This window comes from Quercus robur, chromosome 1 (genome assembly GCF_932294415.1).
Source record: "Quercus robur chromosome 1, dhQueRobu3.1, whole genome shotgun sequence".
NCBI lineage: Eukaryota > Viridiplantae > Streptophyta > Magnoliopsida > Fagales > Fagaceae > Quercus > Quercus robur.
Genome location: NC_065534.1, coordinates 11,223,177 through 11,249,890, shown reverse-complemented (window position 1 = coordinate 11,249,890; position 26,714 = coordinate 11,223,177). Strand labels below are relative to the sequence as shown.

General features: G+C 34.1%; 3 protein-coding genes across 4 annotated transcripts; 1 reads left to right on the top strand and 2 right to left on the bottom strand.

The window, feature by feature from the left end:
* Positions 1 to 4,185: 4,185 nt before the first annotated feature.
* LOC126720731 (LEAF RUST 10 DISEASE-RESISTANCE LOCUS RECEPTOR-LIKE PROTEIN KINASE-like 2.5) lies at positions 4,186 to 7,494 on the bottom strand. 2 transcript variants are annotated; one of them, XM_050423507.1, is made up of 3 exons: positions 7,317 to 7,494; positions 5,435 to 5,485; positions 4,186 to 5,327 (listed from the first exon to the last, which is right to left on the bottom strand). In XM_050423507.1, the coding sequence occupies exons 1-3, from the start codon at positions 7,492 to 7,494 to the stop codon at positions 4,195 to 4,197; spliced, it is 1,362 nt and encodes a 453-aa protein (XP_050279464.1). In that variant the 3' UTR covers positions 4,186 to 4,194. The 2 variants fall into 2 exon arrangements, with proteins under 2 accessions (XP_050279464.1, XP_050279470.1); XM_050423513.1 differs by having other exon boundaries at positions 5,435 to 5,476.
* Positions 7,495 to 7,556: 62 nt separating this feature from the next.
* On the bottom strand, positions 7,557 to 8,102 carry LOC126720742 (LEAF RUST 10 DISEASE-RESISTANCE LOCUS RECEPTOR-LIKE PROTEIN KINASE-like 2.7). Its single transcript, XM_050423528.1, has one exon. It carries the CDS (start codon positions 8,100 to 8,102, stop codon positions 7,557 to 7,559), a length of 546 nt encoding a protein of 181 aa, XP_050279485.1.
* Positions 8,103 to 15,508: 7,406 nt separating this feature from the next.
* On the top strand, positions 15,509 to 19,071 carry LOC126720723 (protein MET1, chloroplastic). Its single transcript, XM_050423495.1, has 7 exons — positions 15,509 to 16,087; positions 16,911 to 17,017; positions 17,198 to 17,292; positions 17,450 to 17,526; positions 17,961 to 18,081; positions 18,563 to 18,622; positions 18,707 to 19,071. The coding sequence occupies exons 1-7, from the start codon at positions 15,672 to 15,674 to the stop codon at positions 18,848 to 18,850; spliced, it is 1,020 nt and encodes a 339-aa protein (XP_050279452.1). The 5' UTR covers positions 15,509 to 15,671; the 3' UTR covers positions 18,851 to 19,071.
* The last annotated feature ends 7,643 nt before the right edge of the window (positions 19,072 to 26,714 follow it).

The following is a 26,714-nucleotide window of genomic DNA, read 5'->3' as shown; positions in this document are numbered from 1 at the left end:
GCACAGGAAGTACATATCATAATACTACCAACTTCTAACTTCTAATTTCAGCTTAGTGTTACCTTTGCAAAATCACCCCAATGCATCAACTTCTTAATGTTTAGTTACACATGAGGTTCCTAACCTTTGGGTGGTTAAGAATTGAAAATGACTTTTTTATAATCCTCCTCCTCTTCTTCTTTTTTTCCCTCCCTTCCCCCAGATAAGTAAATATAAATTAAAAATAAAAATGTAATTGCAGAAAACAGATTTGTGGACCAATGTTATATAAGATCCATAGGTTCCGGTTCTTCCTGAGATGCAAAACACAGAATCGCTCTTGGTCCAAACACTCCAAACACACGTATAATCCTCTTCTTGAACTAATATTTTTTTATCTTTCGTTCCTTGGCTTGATTTGAGTATTTTTAACCCAATAAAAAAAAATTCTTAGATGTATTGTTTTGTTGACTCCATTTCCTTCCATTGTTTTTCTAGTGTAAGTTCTCATTTTTTTCAAATGAATATTCTCACTTATTACTTCACAACTCATACACCGTTCATAGAACCATTTCATCAAACCCATAATTTGCTTTACAAACCCACAAACGAAAATACAATCAGAAAATTAAAACAAACCCAAAACAAATCAGTGAAAATACCATGAAACAAGATACACAAACAAATCAAACAAAACCCACAAACAAATCAAACAAAACCCACAAACAAATCAAATGAAACCCCAACAAACTAGATTAAATATCAATGTAATCCAGATATTAACACTTTTTACAGTAATGAAACCCAATCAAATGCTCAATCAGTTAAAAAAATTTAATTTCCCAAACAACCAAACAGAATAATATACATGCATTCACTGAAATGACATGAACCACCAAAACCCAGAAAGATCCGAAATTGAAAAACGAAATAGGAAACATCATGAAATTCCAAAACCTAAGATTGAAGTTGGAGAAAGAGAGAGTACCTTAGGCGCACGGTGGTTCAATGGGAGCAGTACTGACTTTGAGTGCCTGACTGTTGGTGGAAGCAGAACTGAGTTTCGGTGGCTGAGTGTCAATGGGAGCAGCACCTTCGGCACGGCGAGTTTGAGAGAGCGGAGTGTCTGAGAGTGAGTTGATTTTGAAATTTTCACAGTGAGGGGAAGAGTTTGAGAGAGTTTGAGAGAGCTTGAGAGAGTTTGAGAGAGCGGTGTCTGAGATTGAGAGATTTTGAACGGGTCTCTGTAGATTGTTTTAAGTGGGAAGGGAAAAAAGCGTTAAAGCGAAAGCGAGTTTATAAAACTCGATTTTGGAAATCGAGTTTTATAAACTCGCTATCCAAGTGGAAACTTTCGCCATGTCAGCAACTGAAAAACAACAAAAACGAGTCTTAAAAGCTCGATTTTTAAATTGAATCTCGAGTTTAAGAAACTCGAGATGCTATTATTACAAATTGTTTCGTAACAGGACAACTAACGAAATACTTAGTATATTACAGTTATTTAGCAACGAAAATCCTGAAAATAACATAAGAAAGGCAGAATTATTTAATAATAAATAGATTTTGCAAATTAACAAAACAAAACTCACAACATAATAATAAATGATGCTAAAATACATTCATAACTGATTGTGCATGATGTGTGGAGAGCAAAACTTCATCTTTCTTTGAATTATAAGGTGAAATCCAAAATCAAAACAACCCAAATATACAAATTCGATGTGAGGAGAGGAAGGAAGGAAGGAAGACAAAGAGGCTACCGTTAGAAGTCGAAACTGAAGCTAAAACCGTAGAACAGGAAGATGAAACCGTGAGTGAAACAATAGAACAAAAGCTGAAACCGTGAGAATCAAAAAGTGGGGAAGGGGAAGGGACTAAACCTGAAACAATGAAACAAAATGTGGGACTGGGAGACAGGAAGTTGTAACCGTGAAAAACATCAGGTTTGACAAAGGAAATTAGTTGAAAAGGCTTTGGGTGTGGGCTTGGCTTTAATTATAGTGGAATTAAATGTAAAAGAAGTGGACTTTAAAGTAGAGATAGGGCTGGAAATAATTTTAGTTTTATTAGGATTTTAAAATTGGTAAAATGTATTTTAAAATTAAATTAAAAATTCAGAAAAGGGGATGGAAATGACGTGGCTTAATGTGAGCGTAGCAACATTAAATGCTACGCTTAAGGTTTTAGTAATATATATAAATATAGATGACGACAAATATATGGGTAAGGCAAGTTCAAAGATACTACCGAATACTACTCATTGCGTATGCGACATTTTTTTTAAAAGAAAGTTCCATAATATTTGATTCATATATAATAAATATTCACTTTTTCAAAGTGAATTTCACCATCGCATTCATGATCTAATCACTATTGAAGAGTTTCAATTAGAATAAGATGAGCTTATAGACAAGTATGAGTTGGGGGATAATAACAAGTTGAAAATTCTTTACATGCAACGTGAAAAATGGATTCCAGCTTACTTGAGAATGACATTTTGTGGTTGGGATGTCAACAACTCCAAGGAGTGAAAGTATGAATAAGTTTTTTAATGATTATGTTTGTTCAAGTACAACAGTAAGTGATGCATCAATATGAAAAGGTCTTATATGTGCAATTATCTTTAGGAGAAATGAGAGGATGTAAAGACAAAAGCTTCAAAAAACCAAATTTGAAAACATGTTACAAGATAGAAGCAAAGGGCGACAAATGCTTATATAAGGAAGTAATTTTTGAAATTTTAAGAAGAGTAATTTTCTGGTAAAAAATACAAGGCATCCAAAGATTGTGAGGAAGGAATGAAGAAAATATATAAGGTGGTCCCACTTAGAAAAAAAAAAGTCCAATTTATGAAGTTAAAATTGAACTTACAAAAAAGAAATCTATTTGCACATGTCATATGTTTGGATTTATTGGAATTCTTTCGTGAAGAAATCTCTTGTAAACTTTGTTCCTCCATTTTATATTTTAGAAAGATGGATAGTCAATGAGAAAAATTATATTATACATGAGATATTTAGCGATGATATATAGGTAGGGCACAAATTTCTTCCAAATGATGAGAAATAGTTTAGTGCTACAATTTTCTGAAGTTAGAGAGGTGATGTCACAATCAATTGCCAAAAAAGAATAGTATCATAGTGCCAAAAGATAAAAGGCATAAAGGGTTGCAACAAATTTGGAGTGGCATTCCAGTTACTCAAACCAAAAGATAGATTACCCAGCTGGTCCCAACTATGTGAATAAACTCAATGATTATTAGTAAAAACTTAAGTAGCAGCCTTGAATTAAATTCATCATTCTAAGGATAAAGAGACTTTGTGCAATGACCTAGTTGTTTCGAGACTCTTAAAATACAATTGAAATTTGAAAGTAAAAAAAAAACCATCTAGCTCCATGAAAAAAAGAGGGGAGAACTCTTGGTATTTGGGCAACCATTAAAAAACATGTCTTCTCATCTTCTTAATTGGAGAGGAATAGAGCAGAAGGTAGAGATGGGTTAGGGTCCCCTCTTTCTTCTTAATACAATTACTCTTACTTATATTTTTTGAAAAAAATGGAGCAGAAGGACCACATCTTTTGTAAGGTAATCCCATCCAATTGATACAGAGTACTTAATTATTAGTACTTTCTGGGTTTCATTTCTTGAACAGTTAAATTATTCAGCTGGGGCAATTATGTTGTTTGTAAGAGCAATTGACGGTCATTACACAAAATTCAAAATGCAACTTATCAGAATTTTTAAAATTCATGCAAAACAAAGTCAACTCTACAATTTTTGCTAATTGTATCTAGTTTAAAGTTGGGTTGTCAGGTGCTTCATTACCTTCTCTCATTCATGGATGCTCTAACTATATAGAATATCAGTATGTCAGTCAGAAAGCACAATAGTATAACAAAAGCTAGGTGTATTACAATCAATGTGACCAAATGATGTGAATCCATATTAATTTACTGATTAATTGATGAGTAGAAACACAGCCATGTAATCCCTATATGATTAATAAAAAGACATACTAATTTGTGTAATAAGATTGTGAAGTAAAATTGTTTATCCAATAAATTAAATACGTGCATTTAGTCTTTTGGCATAAACAATTACTCAACAATAGCGAGCAACAATTATCAAAAAAAAAAAAAAAAGTGAGCAACAACTCTATTTTTCTATCCAAAAAAGAACGGATAGATTTCCTTAGTTTTTGCTTTTCCTTTTCATGTAAACGATGATGTTGAAGAATTTTGTATGGACATTTTAGGAGGAGACATTTTAGGAGAAGACAAGAAGGGCTTTGGTGGAATTTCGATAGATTGAAGACTACCTTCCAACATCTCCACCACTTTAGTCATTGATGGTCGATCTGTGGGAGCACTTTGAATGCACCACAAACTCACTAATATCATCTTCCATTCCATTTCCTCTACCTCCTCTGCCATTTCAATGTTATTTCCAACATTTTCAACTAGATTTAGTTCCTGATAAATCCAATCCGGAAAATATTTCTCACTAGTATGAGACACTCCTACGTTGAGATTCTTTCTTTTTCCAAGCATTTCAAGAACCAACATTCCATAGCTATAGACATCAGCCTTGTAAGAGACTCCTCCAAAGCCTCGACTAAAAACCTCTGGTGCAATGTACCCTATAGTTCCTCTAGTACCAAGCATGGATACAATACTATCTTTCCTTTGGCATAGTCTTGCAAGTCCAAAATCAGATATTTTTGGACAAAGATCTTCATCCAAAAGAATGTTCTGAGGTTTTATGTCAAAATGCAAAATCCTTATGCTACAACCACGGTGTAGGTACTCTAATCCTCGAGCAACGCCAACTGCAATTTGGAAGAGTGCTTCCCTTTCCAATTGACAATTTGTTCCTGAAGGCCCTTGGTTGTTTATGAACTTATCTAGAGATCCCTTGGGCATAAATTCATAGACTAAAGCTCTTTTAGTTGTCCCATAACAATAACCCAAAAGAGTGACTATGTTAACATGAGAAGTTCTACTAATGCTAGCAACCTCGTTAATGAATTCTTCTCCACTACCTTTTAACTCTTTTATGACTTTCACTGCGACTAGACGGCCATCCAATAGCTTTCCTTTGTATACACTGCCATATCCTCCTTGGCCTAGTTTTTCTTTGAATGAATTGGTCATTTTCTTAATCTCTGAATAACTATATCGCTTAGGTTGAAGCGAACCTTGATTCTTTATGAATGCCTTGGCATATTGATTCTCTGTCGTGTTCTTTTTCGTCATCACGACCATGCTTGATAATTGTTCTCTTTTAAGGTAGCAAATTATCACAGCAGCGAGGACTACGATCCCAATAACACCAGCCGAAGCACCTATATTGAAAGAGTGGAATTTAATCATGTAAATCATTCTAAACAAAAGAAATAGAAAGGTGCTTGCTTCCCATGAAATGGTTCGCACTGATTATTATATGACATACCTATTAGAATCTTGAACTTTGGTGTCTGCGTGAAGGATAATCCTGTAAAACCTGCATTGTTTTAGTATGAGCAGTTGTTTAATTGGAAGATAGTGTTATATATCTTAAACCAATTGAGGGTTCAAGGCACATGTATGTTAATTAATTACATTCCTATTAATTGATGGCTTAAGAAGAATTAAGCACATATATAAAGTTTCAAGTTTAGAAATTGTTGAGTCGTTAATTGCATTCCTATTATTTTTTAAAGATGGTTGGAAAAGAATTTGAAACAAACTTGATAAACTCAACTACCATTGAAAGGTGAGGAAGGATTATATTTAAAAAGGTTCGATTATAAATTTTGTAATTTTGATATATTTTTAATTCAATCCTTTAACTTTTTTTTTTTTTTTTTTTTTTTTTTTTATTTCAGTTATTTAACTTCCTTTTGTTCCAATGTAATTCTTTTGTCTAATCTGCACCATTAAGTCCATCAAAACCACAACGTTTTGAAAAGTGAAAAAATACAAAAGCTTACAGCAAAATTAAATAAAATTAGATAGAATAACCCAAAACAAATTAAAGTTAAAGAATGCTTAAAGGTACAACCGTATAAGACCTAATGAACAAAAGGACGGCCTTTTGTGAAAAAGAAAATCATATTTATATATATATATATATATATATATTTTTTTTTAGAGAGTTTCAATCATATTTATACGTTAAAAGATTTGTATGTAGATGTCAATTTTCTTTATATATAATAACGTAAATTAGACTAACATTCTTTAAGGTTTATTGAACCAATACTCCCCTAAAAGTTTGTATAAATAACACTCTATTTTTTTAGATTTCTATAAATAGAAGTCCATGATTGACTTTTTTAAAGGAATATTGTATTTCCAGAACAAGATTCCTACCTAAACTATGGACATTGGCAAATTGATATTCTTCTCCCTTAAGGAAGGAACAATAGGGTGTAAATTTATCTATTGTGTTTATAGGAACCTCAAATGGAGAATTTTATTTATACAATTATCTAGGAGAAGTTTCATTTAAACTTCAAAAGAGATACCAAGAGTTTTGTAGTTCAATTGGTTTGTACTTTTTAGGGTGTCTATAACATTTAGAGTTTAAATCCCTCTATTCTGTTGGAAGTAAAAATTCAATTACTCTAAGATTCAAATCCCTCTACTCCAACTATCAAATTATTTATTTAAAAATTTACATTTTAGAAGTATGGAAGCTAGCAAAGTCATAGTCAATGATGAACATATAATATAGGTGAAATTCATAAATAAATAAATAATTACTAACGAATGGTTAACTTTCTTGTTAATAGTATAATATAAAGACCAATCTTGAGGCATTTTGTAATCTAAATAATAATAATAAAAATCAATATTAAATTTCCATCTCAAAATGGTGAAAAAAAGACCCAAACATGCAATCAAATAGCTAATTAATTAAAGCCCATAAAAAAAAGCTAATTAATTAGTTATCAATTGAAGGCTTTAAGTGTTGTAACTCCAATTTATAATATGAATACTTAAAAGCTAATAAATAATAGAGAAGGTGACCAAAATTAGAAAATGAAGTATAAAGAGAGGTTTGATACAAAATGTAAATGGTAAATTCTACTTTTCTTCCTTGAATTGGTAAATTGTGAGGTGAGTTACCCTATTTCCCAAAATAATAACACTGATGCAAAAGTGGTAAAACAGAGGTCAAGAAGCCCATCAGAGAGCTGCCTAAATTAGGGACAAAATAGTAGACTACCTTAAAACAATGCAAAATGAACAAAATAGCTAAAGCTCCAAACTTTAAGAGTAAAAAAAAAAAAATACAAAAAAGTTATTTCTCATCAATTAATGACAACTTGTTAAAGGAACTTAATTACCTGGCTTAGCTTCTGGTTCAACTCCTGGCTTAGCTTCTGGTTCAACACCTGGTTTAGATTGCGAGTGATCGCATGTTACTTGATTCAATTTGAGGTCATAACCGCAAACTCCATTGGATTTGGTGCAGTTGTTACATGCTGAAGAATCCACCAATTTCACATCAAATCCTTCTTTCATAGATTGCTCCAATTTTGACCAATCCAATGTGTCCAAGGACTGACTGTACCGAACTGGAATAATCACACTGTTTCACAATTCTCATCAGGACCAAGAGCTCCCGGTTTCATGTGCACATCAAACAATGATCCAGTAGTTGTGGAGCAAGTGAGTTGACTAGGGTGAGCTATCGAAGACAAAGCACAACCATAAGTTAGTGTAAGATTCTGAAAATTACCATTACCAAAATCAAAGAGTGTGGGATCCAAGGTAGTGTTTGTGAACATTGGTGAACAAAAACCAGTCCAGTAGTCCTCCCTCGTAATTGTGAGTATCTGGTCACTGAGATTCACATCTAACACACGGTAAGTCACGTTCATAATCTCCATGGTAGTAACGTTTTCCTTGCAGTTGAGCTTCAGTCCTGGATAGCCACAACCAGCATAGTTTTCTCCCCAGAAAGGAAAACCAATGTTGCGGATGTTTCCACAAGAGAAAATGTTTTTGCTACAGTTTGAGTATGAATCATCTTTGCAAAGAGATAGATGAATGCTATTGATGAAGATGAAGAATATGAAAAATGAATAAACAAGAGAATTAGGAGAAGATGAGAGAAGCCAGGAATTCATTTCCTGAGAAGGGTCATGGCCCTTCGTGGGAGCAGTAATGGTTGGGTTGAAGGAAAAAAAAAATTAGGATTATAGATTGTGGTGAAGAAAGCTATAGGAAAGTGCAGTGGTAGGACTTTTAGAAATTTTATTGACTTAGTAATTTGATGAATACTATTTTAATTTGTAGACTCACTCAACTTATTTTTGTAGAGTCATGTGATCATGTGATGAATACTACAAATTTAATTGTATAAATTTTACAATTGACACGATACTAATCACAAAAATAAATTGAAATATTAATTTATTACGTTATTTAAAGAGAATTAATCACATTTTTTTTGTCCTTTTAAACTTTTTGTAATAAAATGATTAAATTAGTTGTAAGTTTAAAATTTTTCATTTTTTTCAAACATATATGTAGTATGATTAATGACGGGTTATCTTAGCTACCGGTGAGTCAACAAACAAAGCCTTTCATCAACTTGTATTCCACGCTTCTAGAATTTGACTCTTTCAAAGTGTCAAATGTTATATGCTAGCCAGCTAGCACCCTCCTCCCTTTTTTCTTTTTCTTTTTTGATACCATTCCAGAAAAAAGGAAACATTACAAGAGGTTCGGATATACAGAACTGGCATTTTCGTTGCCAATTTAGCTAGAGAAAAAACACTACTAGCTACAACTCTTGGGACAAAACACAGAGTGATATACAAAATCAGCAGCTAAGAGATGAGACCAATCAGACATGAGGCTCTCCTCTTGCCAACTAGAGGTGATTTGGCTGTTATTGACATGCACAGCCCTCATACAATCACTGAGAAACAAAACGTGCTTAAAACCCGAGTCCCTAGCCTTGATTGCTGCCTCCAGCATTGCTCCCTGGATGATGACTGGAATAGGTTGATCTGTACAGCTAGATATACCTTGTAGAATGGGGTTTCCATGAGTAGTCTTGGCTTCATAAGCATACCCGGCTCTGTTCATTTTCTTTTAGTCCAGCACCAGCGACTTTGACAATGAGCTGCCAAGGGCCCAAAGGAATTTGAACCCTCCTCCCTAATTCTTCTTGAATTTAGGAATATTGTGAATTTTTATTGTATCTCTAATTTTATTTTTTTATAAAATTTCAAAAAATGTTACATTTACTGATTTACAATATTTTTATAATAAATTTTAAATGGCAAGACAGTTCACCAAATTTTTTATTTTTTATTTTAAGCTTTTAATTAATCTGCTTAATAAGGATGAGTTAAATGACTTAGGCTTATTAAGGAGATTCTAAGAGCATTCCTATCAGGTGTTCTATTAAAATGTCATTTCGACACGTCAAAATGACTACTTTATCATTTTAATACACTATTTTACAATTCATCATACATCACATTTTCTATTCTTCAATTCTATACATTAAAATAATATATGCAAATATTAAAATAACATTAAAAATACCAACAATATATAAAAATACCAAAAAAAAAAAAAAAAACCCACCATCCCCACCACAACCTACAACCCACCCCCACTACCAGCACCCATCAATGCCCCACATCCCACCCACCACCAAATTCGCCCATCAAAACCAATAAGTTGAGATGCTAGACAATGCAAACCCATTAAGCTGAGATACTAGACGAAACAGTAATGCTTTGCTCTAAGATGAACTAAACCGAACCAAGTAGCTTCAGTGTATGAGATAGAACAGAGAGGAGAGAGCAAAGAAGAAGAAGAAGGGGAAAAAAAAAAGGGTGAAGGAGATTTTATAAATTAGTGAATATGGAATTTGTGAGATAGTAGAGAGGAAATTAATGGTGACTCATGAATGGGAAAAGAAGAGAGCAAAAGGGAAGAGGGGAGAACAAAAGAGTCTGTGAGAGTAGAGATGGCGAAGTAGTGAACGTGTGGCTCAAAGTGAAGATAAGAAGAGATATTTTATTTGAGATGAGAGAAAAATATGAATAAAAAATAATAAAAACCAAATGGCATTTCCTTCCGTGCCATTCCAAAGATGAGATTCTAATGTAACAAATACCAAAACTTTTTGGCATTTAACACATCTCATGATAGTTTGTTTTTTGGTGTTTGGCATTTGGCACACCTAATGGAAATGCTCTAATTCTATTGACTTGGTCTTATCTATGTAGCACTGTAGATTGAAATTTTACTGTAAAAAGAGCGTATTAATTCAAAAGAATAGAGATCAAGAAGTTTGTGACTTGAGAGACCTTGTATCGACAGCTTCCAATTCACTAGCAGATCATTAAACATCAAAAAAAAAAAAAAATTCTGGGTTAGGAGCAAATCCTTTCACACTTGGTATACCTTCTTGAAGTAATTATATGTTTTAACAACAGAAGCTGAGTAGTGTGTTGGGGTGATGGTAAGGGTGATGGTAAGGAATGCTTAATTTGTCAAGGTCAAAGCAATCACAAACAATTGAAATTACTTTGACCTTGACAAATTAAATGCTCAATTTCTGGATGGTAATTGTTTTGAATGAGAATGGGTTGGAGTTTGAAGGTCATTTTATATTTACTTATCAAGCCCGGTACCCAATTATTATTATTATTATTTTTTTTTTTTGGTAGTTACTTGGACGGACCTTGAAAAATTGAATGCCCAATTAGCTCAATTGTGGCCCAAATAGATTGAAACTGGACATTTCTCATTCAAAGCCCATACTGTGTAAATCTGGGCCATAATTGGGGAAATTCATTCCATGAAGGGATGGCAATTTTGCCCCGCCCCACTTGACCAGCCCTTCCCCGCTTCGCCCCGTGCGGGTTTTCCCCACCCCGCAAAGGTGGTGGGGCGGGGATGGGGCGAGATTTTAGACCCGCACCACGGGGCGGGGCGGGGATGGGTTTACACTTTTTAGACCCACCCCGCCCCGCCCCACCCCGCATTAATAAGGGTTAAAAGGTAATTTTTTCATACCCTAAAACCCTACTATTTAAAAAAAAATATCATCATCTTATTTTATTTAAGTGGAGATGCTTTTTGAAGAACTCAATTTTTATTTTGTTATGTATTAGGAGTTTGGATTATTTTATTGTGTCATACTATGAGATTTTTGTTGTGATATTATCTTGTTAAATATTTAGATAATATTATTTAGTATTTGCTAAAAATTAGTTTGATTCGATAGAATAAATTTATTTATAATTTCAAGAATATTTTTACTATTGAAACATGTCATTTTATTTGTAAAAATGGTAATAGTTGTAGGGAAAATTAACAAGAAATAAAGTTTTACGGTGTAAGGCGGGGCTTCGCGGGTCTTCGCGGGGCCTTAAAGGGCGGGGATGGGACAAGAAATTTTCCCCATCATACGGGGCGGGGTGGGGATGGGGCAAGAAAAATCCATGCGGGGCGGGGGCGAAGATCCCATCCTTCGGGCCCGCCTCGCCCCATTGCCATCCCTACTGATGAAGAAAGAGAGAGAGGGAATATGACCGCAAGCTTAAATGCTCAAATTAGGGTCGTGAGCCCAATCAATAATGTAGAATAAAACATAAATAAAAAATCATGACTGAACATAAACTCGTGTGTGCAAATATAGTGAACGGATAATTTAACACTAAGATTTTCAAAATTTTGAATATATAGATTATCAATTTATCCATGATTGCTGGCTTTTATGACTCCACTTTAAATCATATGTCATTCTTGTACTTACAAGATGTTCAATTTTTCTTTCTCAAAAAAAAAAAAAAAAAAACGTGTTCAAATTTTTAGTTATACTAAAGTGGACTAAAGCCCCACCCTCCCTTAAAAGTTACCATGACTTTTGAGTAAAGTTGTGGTGTGTCTTTATTTTAAAACCCCTTTCCCTCTCATTTGTGTGTGTGTGTGTTTGTTTCTAAAAAAAAGTGGACTGAATGGACCAAAATGGACTAAGTGAACTGAAGTAGACCGAAATGCTACACTAATGTAGCTCAACATGAGCATAATAATAATAAATACTATGTTTAATATTTTACATATTACTAGCCGTAGACCCATGCAATACGTGGGAATATAAATATTATGTAATAATGTGTAATATATAAAAAGTAACAATTACTTTAAGTATTGTCTATTGTAGGGCTCTTGGGCTTAGGAGTTCATTATCTACCTGTATATTGGGCCTGTGGCCCAAGCTGAGAATAAGGATCTACCCGAGGAGGAGAAGTCTTCGTCAGAAGAGACTGTGTTGATGAATAAAAAGGTTGGTTTTGGTCATAATGGCTCAAGAGAGTGGGTAGAGGATGAATGCGTCATTGACTAGACAAAGCTGAGGTCCTAAGAGATGGTTTATCAATAAGAGTGATGATCCCGGAAATTCAGTTGGAGCGGATAAGCATTGTAGAGATATCAGATAGGGAGAAGTCCTAAAATATCTTAGGAGAAAGCTGCTACCTTCGCATTAAATGTACTGCAGCTAACTCTCTAGCCGCATTAATGTGGAGGTGATGCCTGAACAGTGAATTTCAGCCTTATAGCTACAACATAAGGACTTGTGAGGAGTGCTAATGGGACAAGTATCCACACCAACCGTCTGGCATGCACGTGGAAGGTGGAGATGAAAAGGAAAGACAATATAAAAGGAGAAGGAGTGAGTGAGAGAAGGGGATGAGAAAATCAAGTGGAAAATACTGTAGCAACCAGGAATCAATCTTGTAATCAAACCTAAAAGCAATATATAAGAGTTGTGCTCCTCGGATCTTGCCGAAGAATTTTTTTCTTTAACATAAACCTGTCTATTTTCATTCTTTTGTGACAGCAATCTACCTTAGTATTTGTTTGAATCATTAAAGCCCAAATTTTCTAATCCACTCTCTACAAATTCATTGTTTCGAACTTTTTGGGCCTAAGTCCACCAACCTTTGGGCTAGGAAACCTAAATCTAGTCCTTACATCTATTTAAAAAAAAATATTTTTACAAGTATTTTTTTTTTATCTTTTTATCTCTACAAATATATTATTTTATTATTTTTGTGTGTTTGATTAATATTTTTTAAAGGTGAACTATATTCTTTGAACTTCTATTGAAGTGTATTATATTTGCCTAATATATAATTAAATTTTATAAGTTTCAAATTTATTATTCAAATTTCTCATCTCTTAAGGAATAAGGATTTTTTTTTTTTTTTTTTTTTTTGATGAGGAACAGGGAAATTATCATAATAATCAAAACTTATCATAAAATTACAATGTTATCTTAGCCAAAATTAAAATGAAACTAAAGGAATAAAAAATAAATTTGATAATAATTTATTACTCAAACAATTGGTAGGCATATTCAAATTCCTATTTCCAAAAGAAACTAAGTATTAACCCAAACCAAAATTCAAACAAATCTATAAAAGGGAAAAAGAAGACTTTCTAATGGAAAAAAATAATAATAATAATTAAAAAAAAAAAAACCATCAACCTTAATTAGGGGTATAAGAAAGAAAAAAAATCCAAAGAGAGAGAGAGAGAGAGAGAGAGAGAGAGAGAGTACTCACAGTTTTGCGGGAGAAAAAATATGGACTGAATGAGGAAAATGATATCAAATTTATAAAAAATGAAATGGGGAGAAAAAGAGTCAAAATATAAAAAAGAGGAAGAAAGTGTAATGGTAAAGTTGAGAGTAGTGGGGAGATAAAGAGACAAAAAATAAGGGAAAATGTTGGAAAAAATGTAACCGTAGGTGTGAATAAATAGGGAGAAGAAATTTTTTTTTTTTTTTTTTAAGAATAGGGAGGAAAAAAAAAAGTTTAAATAGAGAAAAGAAAATATATGAAATAAATGGATGACACGGCTGCTGATGTGATTCAATAAAAGTGTATCAACAATAAATATTACGCTTCAACTTTTAGATATATATATATATATATATATATATATATGTTCACTATATATACTCAAGTGTAAATAATAATGGCCCAGAACCTTGTAATTTAATTAGCACGTCTTTGTCAAGGGCCTTGTAACTGAATTAGTGCCTCCCCATACACAAAGTGTTTGGGGGTTTAGAGGGGAAAATGTTCGAATTGCAAAGTGAGCAACATGTTGTAATTATCTCTTAAAAAAAAAAAATAGCACGTCTTCATATACAAAGTGATTAGGGTTTAGAGAGAATGGTTTGAGCTCGGGTTAGTACTATAGCATAACTATATCAAAATTTAAAAAAAAAAAATTTAAAAGTGTAAATGATAATGGAACACCTTAGAGCATTCGCACCTGGCATGCCATATGCCATATGTTAGTCTATTTTACCATTTAAGCACAAAAAACTCCCTCCATCCGAACTTGTAAAAGCCAACTATTGCAACCAAAAAAAAAAAATTTTGCAATAGTGTTACAGTGCAATTCTAAAGGTAGAACTGCACTGTAGCACTATTGTAAAACCAAAAATATTCTTTTATTCTTTTTCTCTCTCCACTCTGTCTCCCTAACTCTCCCGCTCTCTCAGGTCTGTCTCCCATGTCTTTCTCTCTCAGATTTCTCCCTCTCCCTTTGCTCTCTCTCAGTGATTTCTCCCTCTCCCTTTGCTCTCCCTCAGGCCACCGTTGGCCACTATCGCCCAGCAACACCAAGCCCAGGCCGCGTCTCACCCAGCAATGCCCAAACCCAGGCCGCCGTTGGCCACTGTCTCACCCGACATAGTCTGATGGGTCTCTTATGGCATGGCATGTTCTAATGGGTCTTTCCAATCCCAAACTCTCATCCTTTCTCTTCGATCTAGTGGGTTTATGGTGGGTTAGTGGTGGAGATCATGGCGGATCGGTGGCGGGTTTCTTTGGAGGTGTGGGTTATTTTGGAGTGGGTTTCTTTGGTGGCGTAGTTCAGGTGGTGGGTGTGGTGGCCATTGTTGGCTACGATTGGTTTGATGGTTTGTGTGTGTGTGGCTCTGTTGATGGTTTGATGGTTTGTGTTTGTGTTTGTGTGTGTGTGTGGCTCTGTGCATGTGGTGATAGGTTTAGATAGGTTGATCGGTATATCATGTTCTCTTCTTGGCTCTTTTTTCTTTTTTTTCTTTTGAAAAAATTCTTAGCTGGGTTCTTGGTGGTTAAATAATGGGTTTTGGTGGCGGTGTGGCTGAGAGAGAGAGAGAGAGGGGCAATGAGGAAAAGTGACAAAAATTAGGGATAAAGGAAAGAGGGAGACAATTTTCTATTATTTTTTTATTGTATAATTTATATTATTTTAATGTGTAATATGGTAAATAAAAGTTAGGATGTTGGGTGTATTGTAAAATGGTATGGTATAATTAATAAAATAGGTTTTTGAGATTCAAATACTCTTAAGTCAAGAATGACGTATGCTTTTAACTCCAGTCGAAAAAGCCAGAGTCCTAGTCCCACAACAGGGTAAGCCAACAATAAGTGCCACGTGGCTAGACACCAAAGAATTGAACAAGGAAATGGCAACGGCCTATTAGAGCCACCAGTCCAATTACCTGTAATCTAAACCTCTTCTTCTTCGACACCAAAAGCCTCTCTCTTCGATGGCCACGTTTTGTTTCTGGATTTCACTACTTAATGGTATACTTCTCCAACTCTAATCTCTAAAGCTCAAAAACAAAGCAACTTAAACTAAACAGGTTAAGCATACCAACCATGTCTTTAGCTCCAAGTAGTCACCTTTCTCTCTACTCTTCACCACCATTGTCAAGAACTATCCAAACCAAGCAAACCCAACTTCTGTTTTGTCAAACCAACCATTTTTCATTCAAGAAACACTCATTTCTGAGCGCCTCAAACTGTTTCTCACATACCCTTTGGCTGAAACCATCGGTTTTGATAGTAAAAGCATCTGAAACTGAGTCCCAGATATCAGAACAGGAGAGTGGAAGTGAAGGAGGGGATGGAGATCAAGAACAGTATGAAGAGTATGAGGTGGAATTGGTGCAGCCATATGGGCTGAAATTTGTCAAGGGCCGAGATGGTGGGACTTACATAGATGCGATTGGGCAGGGTGGATCGGCTGACAAGACTGGGAAGTTCACTGTGGGGGATAAAGTACTTGCCACCAGGTTTTCTTTGCCCTTTTTTTTTTTTTTATATATATTTACTTTCTCATTTCTTTGATGAGTTTGTTTTTGTTGTCAAGGATAATAAAAGTGCATGGATATTGCATAAATTGGTAATTCAATTGAATAGGCATACTAAATTTATTTGCTCAATGTAATTGTTTATGGGGTGGCTTGGTCAATATGAGGAGGTTTTAATATTAAATTTTCCGTTTTCTTTGTTTATTTGTGGAGAATTTATCTGTTGTTAGTCTTCAGAATAGGCACAAGGTGTACATTAAAATTCTCTAATATGAAATGAGAGGACAGGCAAGGCAGGCCACCGTGACTTAGCCTTTGTGGGACAAAATGTTGGGTGATATCAAAAGGAAGTTGTCTTGGACGGGCTAATCATGTGCAAACAAGACTAAGTTGTGACAGCACCAATTACAAGTTGAAGGTGCTACAAGGACTGGAAAAATGAGTCCTGCTAATCATCTTGGACAAAGGCAGCGAGACAATAAGCTAATGTTTAAATAAAGGTGTCCCTTGATTGAGCTAAATGGTATATGATTATGTTATCAAATCCGACTCATCTGAGTATGAGTGTGAACGATGGTTTATGTCTTGTTTTTATTGATAATGCTTTTAATTGGAATGTTGTGCTCAAGCTTGTCACTGGTTCAGCAGATTTAGGCAAAACCAAGTTGTTGATTGGCAAGATATCGTTTTATAGGTTTATCTATGTCTACTTAATTTTCCTAATCTAAGAAAATTCTGTGACTTCTATTTTATTGTTGACAAAGTCGTGATTCAAATGTGACTAAGGAGTTGTAACTGTATCCAGTGCAATGTTTGGGACAGACATATGGCCTGCAGCTGAATATGGAAGGACAATGTACACCATTCGCCAAAGAATCGGGCCATTGCTCATGAGAATGCAGAAGAGATATGGTTAGTTCATAGCCCATTATCACAGGATAAAACAACCGAGCTCACGCTGATGTCAATCATGTTAAATTAATATGACAATTTGCCAATATTTTCAGGCTAATATATCTCTCCAATTCATAATTTCAATGACCTCATAATTTTGCATCGTGATTAAAGGCTGTAAATTTAAATGTTTATCAGGGAAGCTAGAGCAGAGAGGTGAATTAAGTGAAAGGGAAATTATTAGAGCTGAGAGGAATTCTGGAGTAATAAGTAACAAAGTGAGGGAAATTCAGGTATGTATGTCATTTTAAAAATGACAATTAATATCTAGCTAAAATTGCATGCCTGTAAACCTTAATCATCTATGCTTCCTCTATCAACAAGAATCATGTTCCCTCTTCACTAAAACATAATATAACATGGTGTCTGAGTTATTACAATTGGTTTCAGTTGCAAAATGTCCTGAGGAAAAGAGAACAAAAAGAGAGCAGGGAAAAGGATATTCGTGAAGGACTACAACTTTACAAGTAAGACTTGCCAGTGTGATATTTTCCTAAGCTTGCTTTGTTTTTTGGTGGTTCTCTAAGCTGGTGACTCTGAAATTTTGTATTCTATTAACGGGATTGGTGGCATCTTTTATCCCAAAATCTAGAAGTTACAGTTGCTACTTAATAAAATTTTTCATGCTAAGGATTTCACTTCCTAACTTTTGGGCCCTATATGGCATATGAGAACTTAGGATTATGTCTTTTCCCCTCAACAAAAATTTCAGTAATAGCCTTATAGGGACCTGAGATGCCTTTTAGGGGCTATCTGATATTTCACATATAGAATATACTGATTTTTGCCTCTGCAGGTAAATTTAGAATCCATATCTTGCTCTCTTCTTTCATTCATTCACTCTCTTTATTTCCTTTTCCTATTTTTCATTTTGTTTTTTTCTTTTTGGTTAATCATGAAGGAATGCCAAATATGAGGAAGCATTAGAAAGGTTTGAGTCTGTGTTGGGATCAAAACCAGATCCAGATGAAGCTTCAGTTGCAAGTTACAATGTTGCGTGTTGTTATTCTAAGCTTAATCAGGTAACTGCTCTTGTTAGCATGAACATAAAAACATTGTTACCACTGATTAGAAATGCATTTTCTTTTGCTATATTTGTTCTTGGTGGTGTTCATATCATTAGACCTGGCAAACTTGGACCTAGCAGGCTAGTGCACCAATTTGCTGGGTTTTATGTTCTATAGGTAGAGATCAATGTGACTATAACAGCACAAAGTCTCATGACCTGAGCTGATATAAAACATGGCAAACCAAAATCCCTCAAGCTATTCTACATTGCTCCAATTGACAGCTTTCTCAGTATGTTGTCTCTAATTTCTATCCTAGCTCAATTGCCCAACCAGGAACAACATTTCATCTGAGTGACTTATGTGAGGTTTTGCTACTTATATGGATTATGGCATTTGATGAAGGATACAATCTTATTTACTAAAAACCATCCTCATTTACCAAAAACCTGTCATTTTATGTATCTATTTGTATGAACTATACTATTTTGAACAGATACAAGCTGGCCTCTCTGCGCTTGAAGATGCCTTGCAAGTAGGATTTGAAGACTTCAAGGTAATGAACCAATGATAAAAGAGTTGTGCTTTTCTTAAACACTATCATCTGCAAGCTGTCTGAAATTGTTGCTACTCTTAACAGAGAATCCGAACAGATCCTGACCTTGCCAATATCAGAGCATCGGAGGGTTTCGAGCCTTTAATGAAAAGATTTGATGAGTCATTTATCAACGAAAATGCCATCAATGCCATTAAATCTTTATTTGGCATATTCAACAAGAAATAGAGCCTTGATTTGATTTGGTTGCAAATAGGAGTCAAGTTCTCAATTGCATGTGAGCTTACAACAAAGCCAATGGAAGCGTTGACTTAGCCATGTTTCCAACAATCAGTTTCTTCTATGTGAATTTTTTGCATATTGTTAGTTCAATGTGATTTTTTAAGGACTGTTGCTTATCCAAATTTTCTCTCCAATCAGAATATGTTAAGATGATTCTTTGGACCCCAGTTCATTCCTAAATTCTGGTCACTATGGATTGATTGTCCCAACCTAACTAACTGATAGAGAACAGACAGACATGCTTAGACATTCTTGTGTCCAATCATGGTTCCAAATAATTTTCTTGTTGGCAGATTTTGAGAAGCAAGGGGCAGCTAGCTCTCAAAGAATTGTTTTCTGTTTTTCTTTGTTATTGTGTTTATATGGCGAAACATGACTTGAAAGTGGATGGCAATGACTGCAATTGTCTAAAGATTTTAGTATGGTGTTCGGTTGCTCACTTTCTAAACCCAAGAGCAAAGATTCAAGGGTTGACCCCTCATAAATTTAAATATTACTAATATATTTGTGATAATTAATAATAAAATATATATATATATATATATAATTAAAACAGGTCCACTTTTCTGTACTACCAAAAATACCTATTATCTAATTAGAAATGACTTATTAATAAAACAAATTAAGCTTATAGAGGTAAAATATTAAATAATTCAAATTCAATAAACATGTACAAATAAAATCCAAAAAAGATAAAAATTAATGAGTAATGATTCTTCTTCTTCTTATATATATATATATTAAAACAAAATATATGATCATTGTGTGTCTTAAGAAAATAACAATTATGACAAATGGAACTAGTGGGGAAAAATGAAAAAAAAGTGGGAAAAGTATGAGGCTTTAAAAAATTATACTAAAAGTTAAAAGCTAAAAGCTGATACCAAACTGAAATGTTCTTCTTTTAGAGTTGCTGTATCAACTAAATTTTTTTTTTTGGGGGGTGGGGGGGGGCATCAAGATGTTTCTGAGCTCAAGTGAACACTGAACACCAAGTCATCTTCCCCTCTATCATGCAATACTGATCTACTTTATCATGTAAGTTTTTACCTATTTTGTTTTTACATATAGAATGGTAATGATTCTGTGATTTAACATTTTAGATATGGTGGTGGTGGTGGTGGTGGGGGATGGACAAACATTATTTTATTTTGCCTAGAAGCATAAAATAAAAAAGTAAGGAGATTTCAAATATTCCTAGCCAAAAAAAAAAAAAAATTGAAGAGATTTCAAATAAATAAATAAAGGATACATTATTTCCAGAAATGGAAATTTATGTCTATCTTTATGTTTATCAGTAAGAGATTTATTAAAAAGAAACAATCAATACAAGCCCTACATCAAAACAGACAGGCCAAACTACAAAACAGGATAGAAGGAACCCATAGTGAACAATTAAACTATACATATCCTGACCACAACTCAAAGAATTAGAATCCTACACAATTCAACTCATGAAACAGAGCGAAAAAGAGCACTGCTTGGTTAACATGCTGAACCAGTAATATCCTTAAGGATATGAACCCTTAAATGAGTTATCAAATATAGATCTTATTACCATTTTAAATTTTAAATTTCTAAAAATTTATTGTTCAAGATTTACAATCAGTACAAAACTTTAGCAAAGAACATATACTGTTCATTAAGTTCAAAATTGCTGCAGCACTTGTTGGGCTGTACTAGAGGGACCAATCACCATTGTTTTTTGGATGAATCTGTATACTTTCATTGATGAGAAACAGGAATTACACAGCAGGCCAATATAGACCAAACACAGGAACAACAAAGCTAATTAGCCCTGACACAGCAAAACAACTCCTGTACTGTACAGCCACCCCTACTAATTGAAACAAAAAGGAAAAACAAATGCCAATGACAAAGACCATTACATCACTACAAAGAATCTACTGTACACGTAGAGCATTTGATGAGAGTCTTCTGGTCATCAATTACAGCAAACCATAGCATTCTACACTCCATTGTATCTTCAGCCTATGTAATTAGCATTGTGAAAAGTTAGAAGCTTTGCTTCACAAGGTGATGACTATGTCAGTGGGTAATCATTAAAACTGTAAAAGTTTGGTTAGCTAGTTTCATGTTAAACATTCAAAAGCCACTAAGTTGCTACTAATCATTCACATGGCTTATCGTCATCTGAAAGTTTCTGACGCTTATATGGGACAATACCATCCATTTGCATCATTGGTGCAGGATAATTGTTGCTGCAGAAATTTAATTGCAATTCAGCATTTGTAGTGTCAAAATCTTTTTGGTATTGACCCAATTCATTTTCAGAAAATTTCGAATGCACATGTCCACTTGATTCATTTGAAAAAGGAGGCATACCAAGAATTGGTCCAATCATCTGAGGAGGAGTTCCATAATTGCCAACCACTGCTTGCGACTCATTAGGGAAGTGGACCATATTATTAGCAGATCCACTTGATTCATTTCGAAAAGAAGGCATACCAGGAATTGATTTAACCATTGCAGGAGGAGTTTTATACTTGCCAACCACTGCTTGCGACTCATTAGGGAAGCGGAACATGTTATTAGCAGATCCACTTGATTCATTTCGAAAAGAAGGCATACCAAGAATTGGTTTAACCATTGCAGGAGGAGTTCCATAATTGCCAACCACTGCTTGTGACTCATTAGGGAAGTGGACTTTGTTATTAGCAAATCCACTTAATTCATTTCGAAAATAACGCATACCAGGAATTGGTTTAACCACTGCAGGAGGAGTTTCGTACTTGCCAACCACTGTTTGCAACTCATTAGGGAGGCTAACCATATTATTAGCATATCCACTTGATTCATTTTGAAAATAATGCATACCAGGAATTGGTTCAATTATCTGAGGAGTTCCATAATCGCTAGCCACTGGATGAAACTGATCCGGGAACCTGCTAGCCATATGAGAAAATGCAGGTACATTTTGGTGGGACTGATTCATATAATCCTCGACTATTACAGTTGTTGGATCAACTTTTGGCATTGGCTGATTTCTAGCGTTTCTCTCACCATGATGCAAAGATGTGGAACAAGTCTTCTCTTTTTTTCCTTTTCCTTTGACCAGAGAACAAGACTTATCTTGAGTATTAGTTTTGATGTTGTTATAGATCCTGCATAGAACCCACTCATCCAACTGGATGACACAAAATTCAATGATAGTTAGATCAACAATAGATGACAACAATGATATTGAAAAACAAAATACACAAGCTCAAAGAAAATTCAAATTACATCTTAATAATAAAAAAGCTAAAACAAAAGGATAAAATCTACTTACCCCCATATCATTTTCATCCCTTCTAGTTACAGGAGGATGATTAAAACCAACTATAGTTCCCTTGGATTCGATTTTTATGTCAGCTCTAGAGCGCTTCCAATATCCATCACCTGCCTCTCTATATGGACATGTTCTTTTTTTATACTCTAGTTTCCTTGGAGTAAAAAAGTACCATTCCTCTTTTCCATCATATTTCTTGTTGGCTTCTGTTAATCATCCAAAATGTTACATTTATACACTTGTATGAAAAAATTGCACTCAAAAAACTTAAAAAATAAAAACTTTTTTATACGTGTTGTTCTACCCCAAGCATGCTGTACTATCACTTCACCAGTATTAAAACAAAAATCGATTATTGTGATGCACCGTGCACATTAGTTTCCACTTGAGTGATTCATCACAATTGTTTGAAGTATATAAACTGTGGAGTAATTTTGAAAGGAAGTTGCAAAAGAATTAAAGAACATGATTTACTTATAAGATGAGGTTATAATGTGGGAAAAGGATCATATTTAAATTAAGTGAAGTTCTAAAAAGAGAAGAAGAAAAACAGAGATGTTACACTCAAAAGCAAGAAAGATTGGGTAGCATATCAGTTCTGAGTAAAACATGCACATATAGTCTTATATAAACTAGTGACTACAGAATATGGAAAACCCATGATTCTTTCATTCAGATTAATAAACAATTTAGCAAAAGAAACTCTGAAACTTTAACCTCATGCAAGATTATCAAACTGACTGATCCATTCAACTCAAAACAATCAAAGAAAAATAAAAAGAAACCCAGTTAAACATAATGTATGTTTAAGACTACATAATATGGCATGCCAATGATTCTACGAAAATTTAACACCATGCAATATATAGAATCAAATAGACTCATGATTTGGAAAGAACAAGTCTTAATCAACTCAAAAGAATTAAAGAAAACTAAAAAGAAATATGTTTCAAGAAGAACCTGCAAGTGACTCGGGGTTGTGTTTGTACAGATCAACATCCACAATCTGATTCCATGGCAGGCGTTTCTTCAAGACCTTCCTGATCAAATAACGCATGATGAGGTCATAGTCAGTGGGTTCGAACCTATACCCAGTTGGTGGACCCTTATGTTCAAAGCTGAGGTAGCTCTTCTCTTGTTCCTCACCAAACTGCTTCATCAAATCATTGAGGATTCTGTGTAAAGCCACTGAATCCACCTCTTTTGAAGATTGGTTCTCCTCTTCCTTTTGCTCTTCTTGGTCTGGTTCTTCCTCCTCATTATGAGAATGATCAGCTACACTCGGTGATGAACGTGAACTTGTGTTGCTCCTTGGTGTGTTCAGGGCTTGTAGTGATTGTGTTATCACGTTGGGAATCACTTGGTTAGTGACACCAGAAGCCATAATACTCGGCTTGTCTTGCTTAGATTCCATATTATTCTCTGGAGAACAAGACATTGCTATTTGCTACGTACAAACTTGACTTTGAAACTGTGTCTTTTTATCTCACTATTATATATACGTAAGATTCAAAGAATTCTACCAAGAATCAATCTTGAAACGATAAGTAACAGAAAATAGAAAGACCAAATAACAGATATTTCCATTTTTTATATATGTTATTGAGATAATCAAAAATATGCCTAACCGTATTTTACAGGTACATTATTTTTTTAAAGGTAATACTTTATTTTAAGGGTAATAGTATTATTTTTTAAGGGTAGTACTAGGGATATTATAAATTGTGCTATATATGGCTTACAAATTAATGTGACACTAATCATATAAAAAAATTCAAATATTTATTAATTATGTTATTGAAGTAAAAAGAGAACTTTATAAAATGGTTATTCAAAAACTTAAAAATTATACAAAATCAAATAAAAAGAGAACTTTATACATTGACGACAAAAAAACAAAAACAAAAAAAACAAAACACATGCAAATACATAAAGTCATACAATTTCCTTCTACGAATTTTCTTATTTTGAAATTGTTACGTGATAGTCTCATTATTATCAATGTTGCAGACTATATCTCTATCAAAATTTTAGTTCAATAGAATTTTTCTTGAGCCTTTTCTTTTTTTTTAAATCCTAATATATTGTTAAGTAGACCAAAATTTAAAGACAATTTGGCTTTAAACTTAGTTGTAGGATAAGGTTACAACTGTCACTAAACAAATTAACATGGTTACTGTGGGGCCAGAGAACTTATGACCCGGCCCACTTTCCATTGGGGCCTAGGGCCCGTGCCATGGAGAGTATTTGTCGAGGACAAATGGTGAAAGACCAAATAGCTTAGAGACGCAGCCGAGGATGACCCTGTCCTCGACATCCCAAGACTTCAAAGGAAAGAGCGACATCTCGTCGAAGGTTGCCTCCAAAATGCCCCCAGAAGAAGAGGCGAGTAGAATGGGACCCACATGGGGGTACGGAGTGGGGGTGGTTCAAGGTAAATACGTCACCTCCGCATTGAATGCGTCCACAAACGTCCTAGCCATATTAATGAGAAAAGACGCCTGAACAGTGTGGTTTCGGTTAGTGCAACTAACAAAAAACAGGGGGAGGCAGCTAATGGGACAGGTATTCGAATAGGAACCTGCCTGATAAACAGGTGGAGGGTCAGGATCAACCGAGAAGTGCTATATAATGTAAATACTTGTGCGCCAAAAAGAGGGGGCTTCCAGACCATGGAGTCCTAAAAAAGGGAGAATAATAAGGACATGAAGCTCCTTGGACGAGGTCGAAGGACCGGAGTCACTCATGGCGTACCGGAATAGATTATTACTAAACGCGTCAGGTTCATCCTTGTGCAAATCGATATGGAAACCCTGATTAACTACCGTCCGGTGACCAAAGCCTAACCTTTCAAACCCATGCTCTACAAATTATATTGTTTGGGCCCTTAACATGCGAACCCAATACTATTTTGGGGCCGTCACGAATTGAGTCCTTACAGTTACATATTTTGAAAATATAACCGTTGAATTATATGTTCTTAAAACACATGTCAAATTTCATGCCAATCGAATATTATTTACTATTTGATCCATAAACTTTTTTTTATGTATAATTTTATACTAGAAAAACTCAAAATTTAAACATTTGATTGATGACATAACTATTGATCTTTGATCTTCTTAAAATTTTGCAAGTATGGAGAAGGATATAAGAAGAAAATGTAGTTCAATGGTGGATTTGTCAAAATTCACATCCAATAAAAAAAATATTAAGCGGAATTGCAGCCTTAGTCTATAACCAAGTTTATTACTAATAATTTTTCAAAATTTAATTAGGTTGAGCCTAAAAATATTTAGGGTGGTCACAAATTTTTTTTAAAGATAAAAAAATCATCAATTTTTTTAAAATTTATATATAATAATTGTTTTTCCAAGTCACGGTGGTCTTGTGACCACCTTGGACTCAATGTGAAGCCGCCTTATCATTGCAGCATCACTATGTAAGGATTTTGTAGTAAAATTGATGGTAGTTAGAGCATTTTCCTTCTTTTTAAATAATAAAAAAAAATCCTCATGATTATCAAACTAAATAAAAAAAATTTCTGAAAATATACGTATTTTCTATAATTGAATGTATAAATAACATATTAAACATTACTATTGTACAAGAATATTTTCACTTGACTCAACCTCAATACTTTTATTGACATAATCGTTAAATTTGTTAAGTAATCATTATATATATAATAAGAATTAAATTATCAAAATTAATATTGTTTTTTTAAGTTTTACTATAAACATAAAAATTCTATATATTATATTGTAACCTTGAATTTTTTTTTTTTTTTTCATCTATTAAGTCTTTTTTAAGTCAAATTGTGAATGATTTGATTTTCTTAACATATTATAATTAAATTGACATAAGTATGCCATTCTTTCTAATTTGAAATACTAGCAATGGGCTTGCACGATGCACGGATAATGCTATAAACAGCCATATAAGAAGGTTAATAAAATGTTCAAAATATTTTAAAGTAAAAAAATGAGGTAATGTTACGATAACATGAAGAGGTTTTTGTTAAATCAATAATGTACTACAAAATTAAGGGCATGAAGAATTTAGATTATAGAGTAAATGTCATAAAATTAGAAATTATTATTATGTGGTGTAATAAGTTGAAGTTTGTTTAATCATAGTTTTTGTTTCTTCAATGCATTGGAGTTAGCATAAATTTTTTATAATATAATGTTAATGTTTAGTTGGCTTATAGAAATATCACAGAAAATTTATGATAGTGGTAGGTTAAATACTCAATAAAAATAATTGTGGGAGGGGAAGGCTTGAAGACGGAATATTACCAAATAGATCTGACCTGAGGAGAAGGTGGGCCCAACTTCTCATCAGCTCCGGTCCAGCACATTGACGATAAGTCAGATAGTAAAACCAAGGAAACGGCCCACCCAAGGAGCCCGGGGAGCGAACACTCCTCAAGAGACCATAGACAAACCACCAAGGCCAGAAGATTGAAGACAGAGGAAAGAAGTAGATGTACAAGTAAAGAAAGGGGGGAAGTTT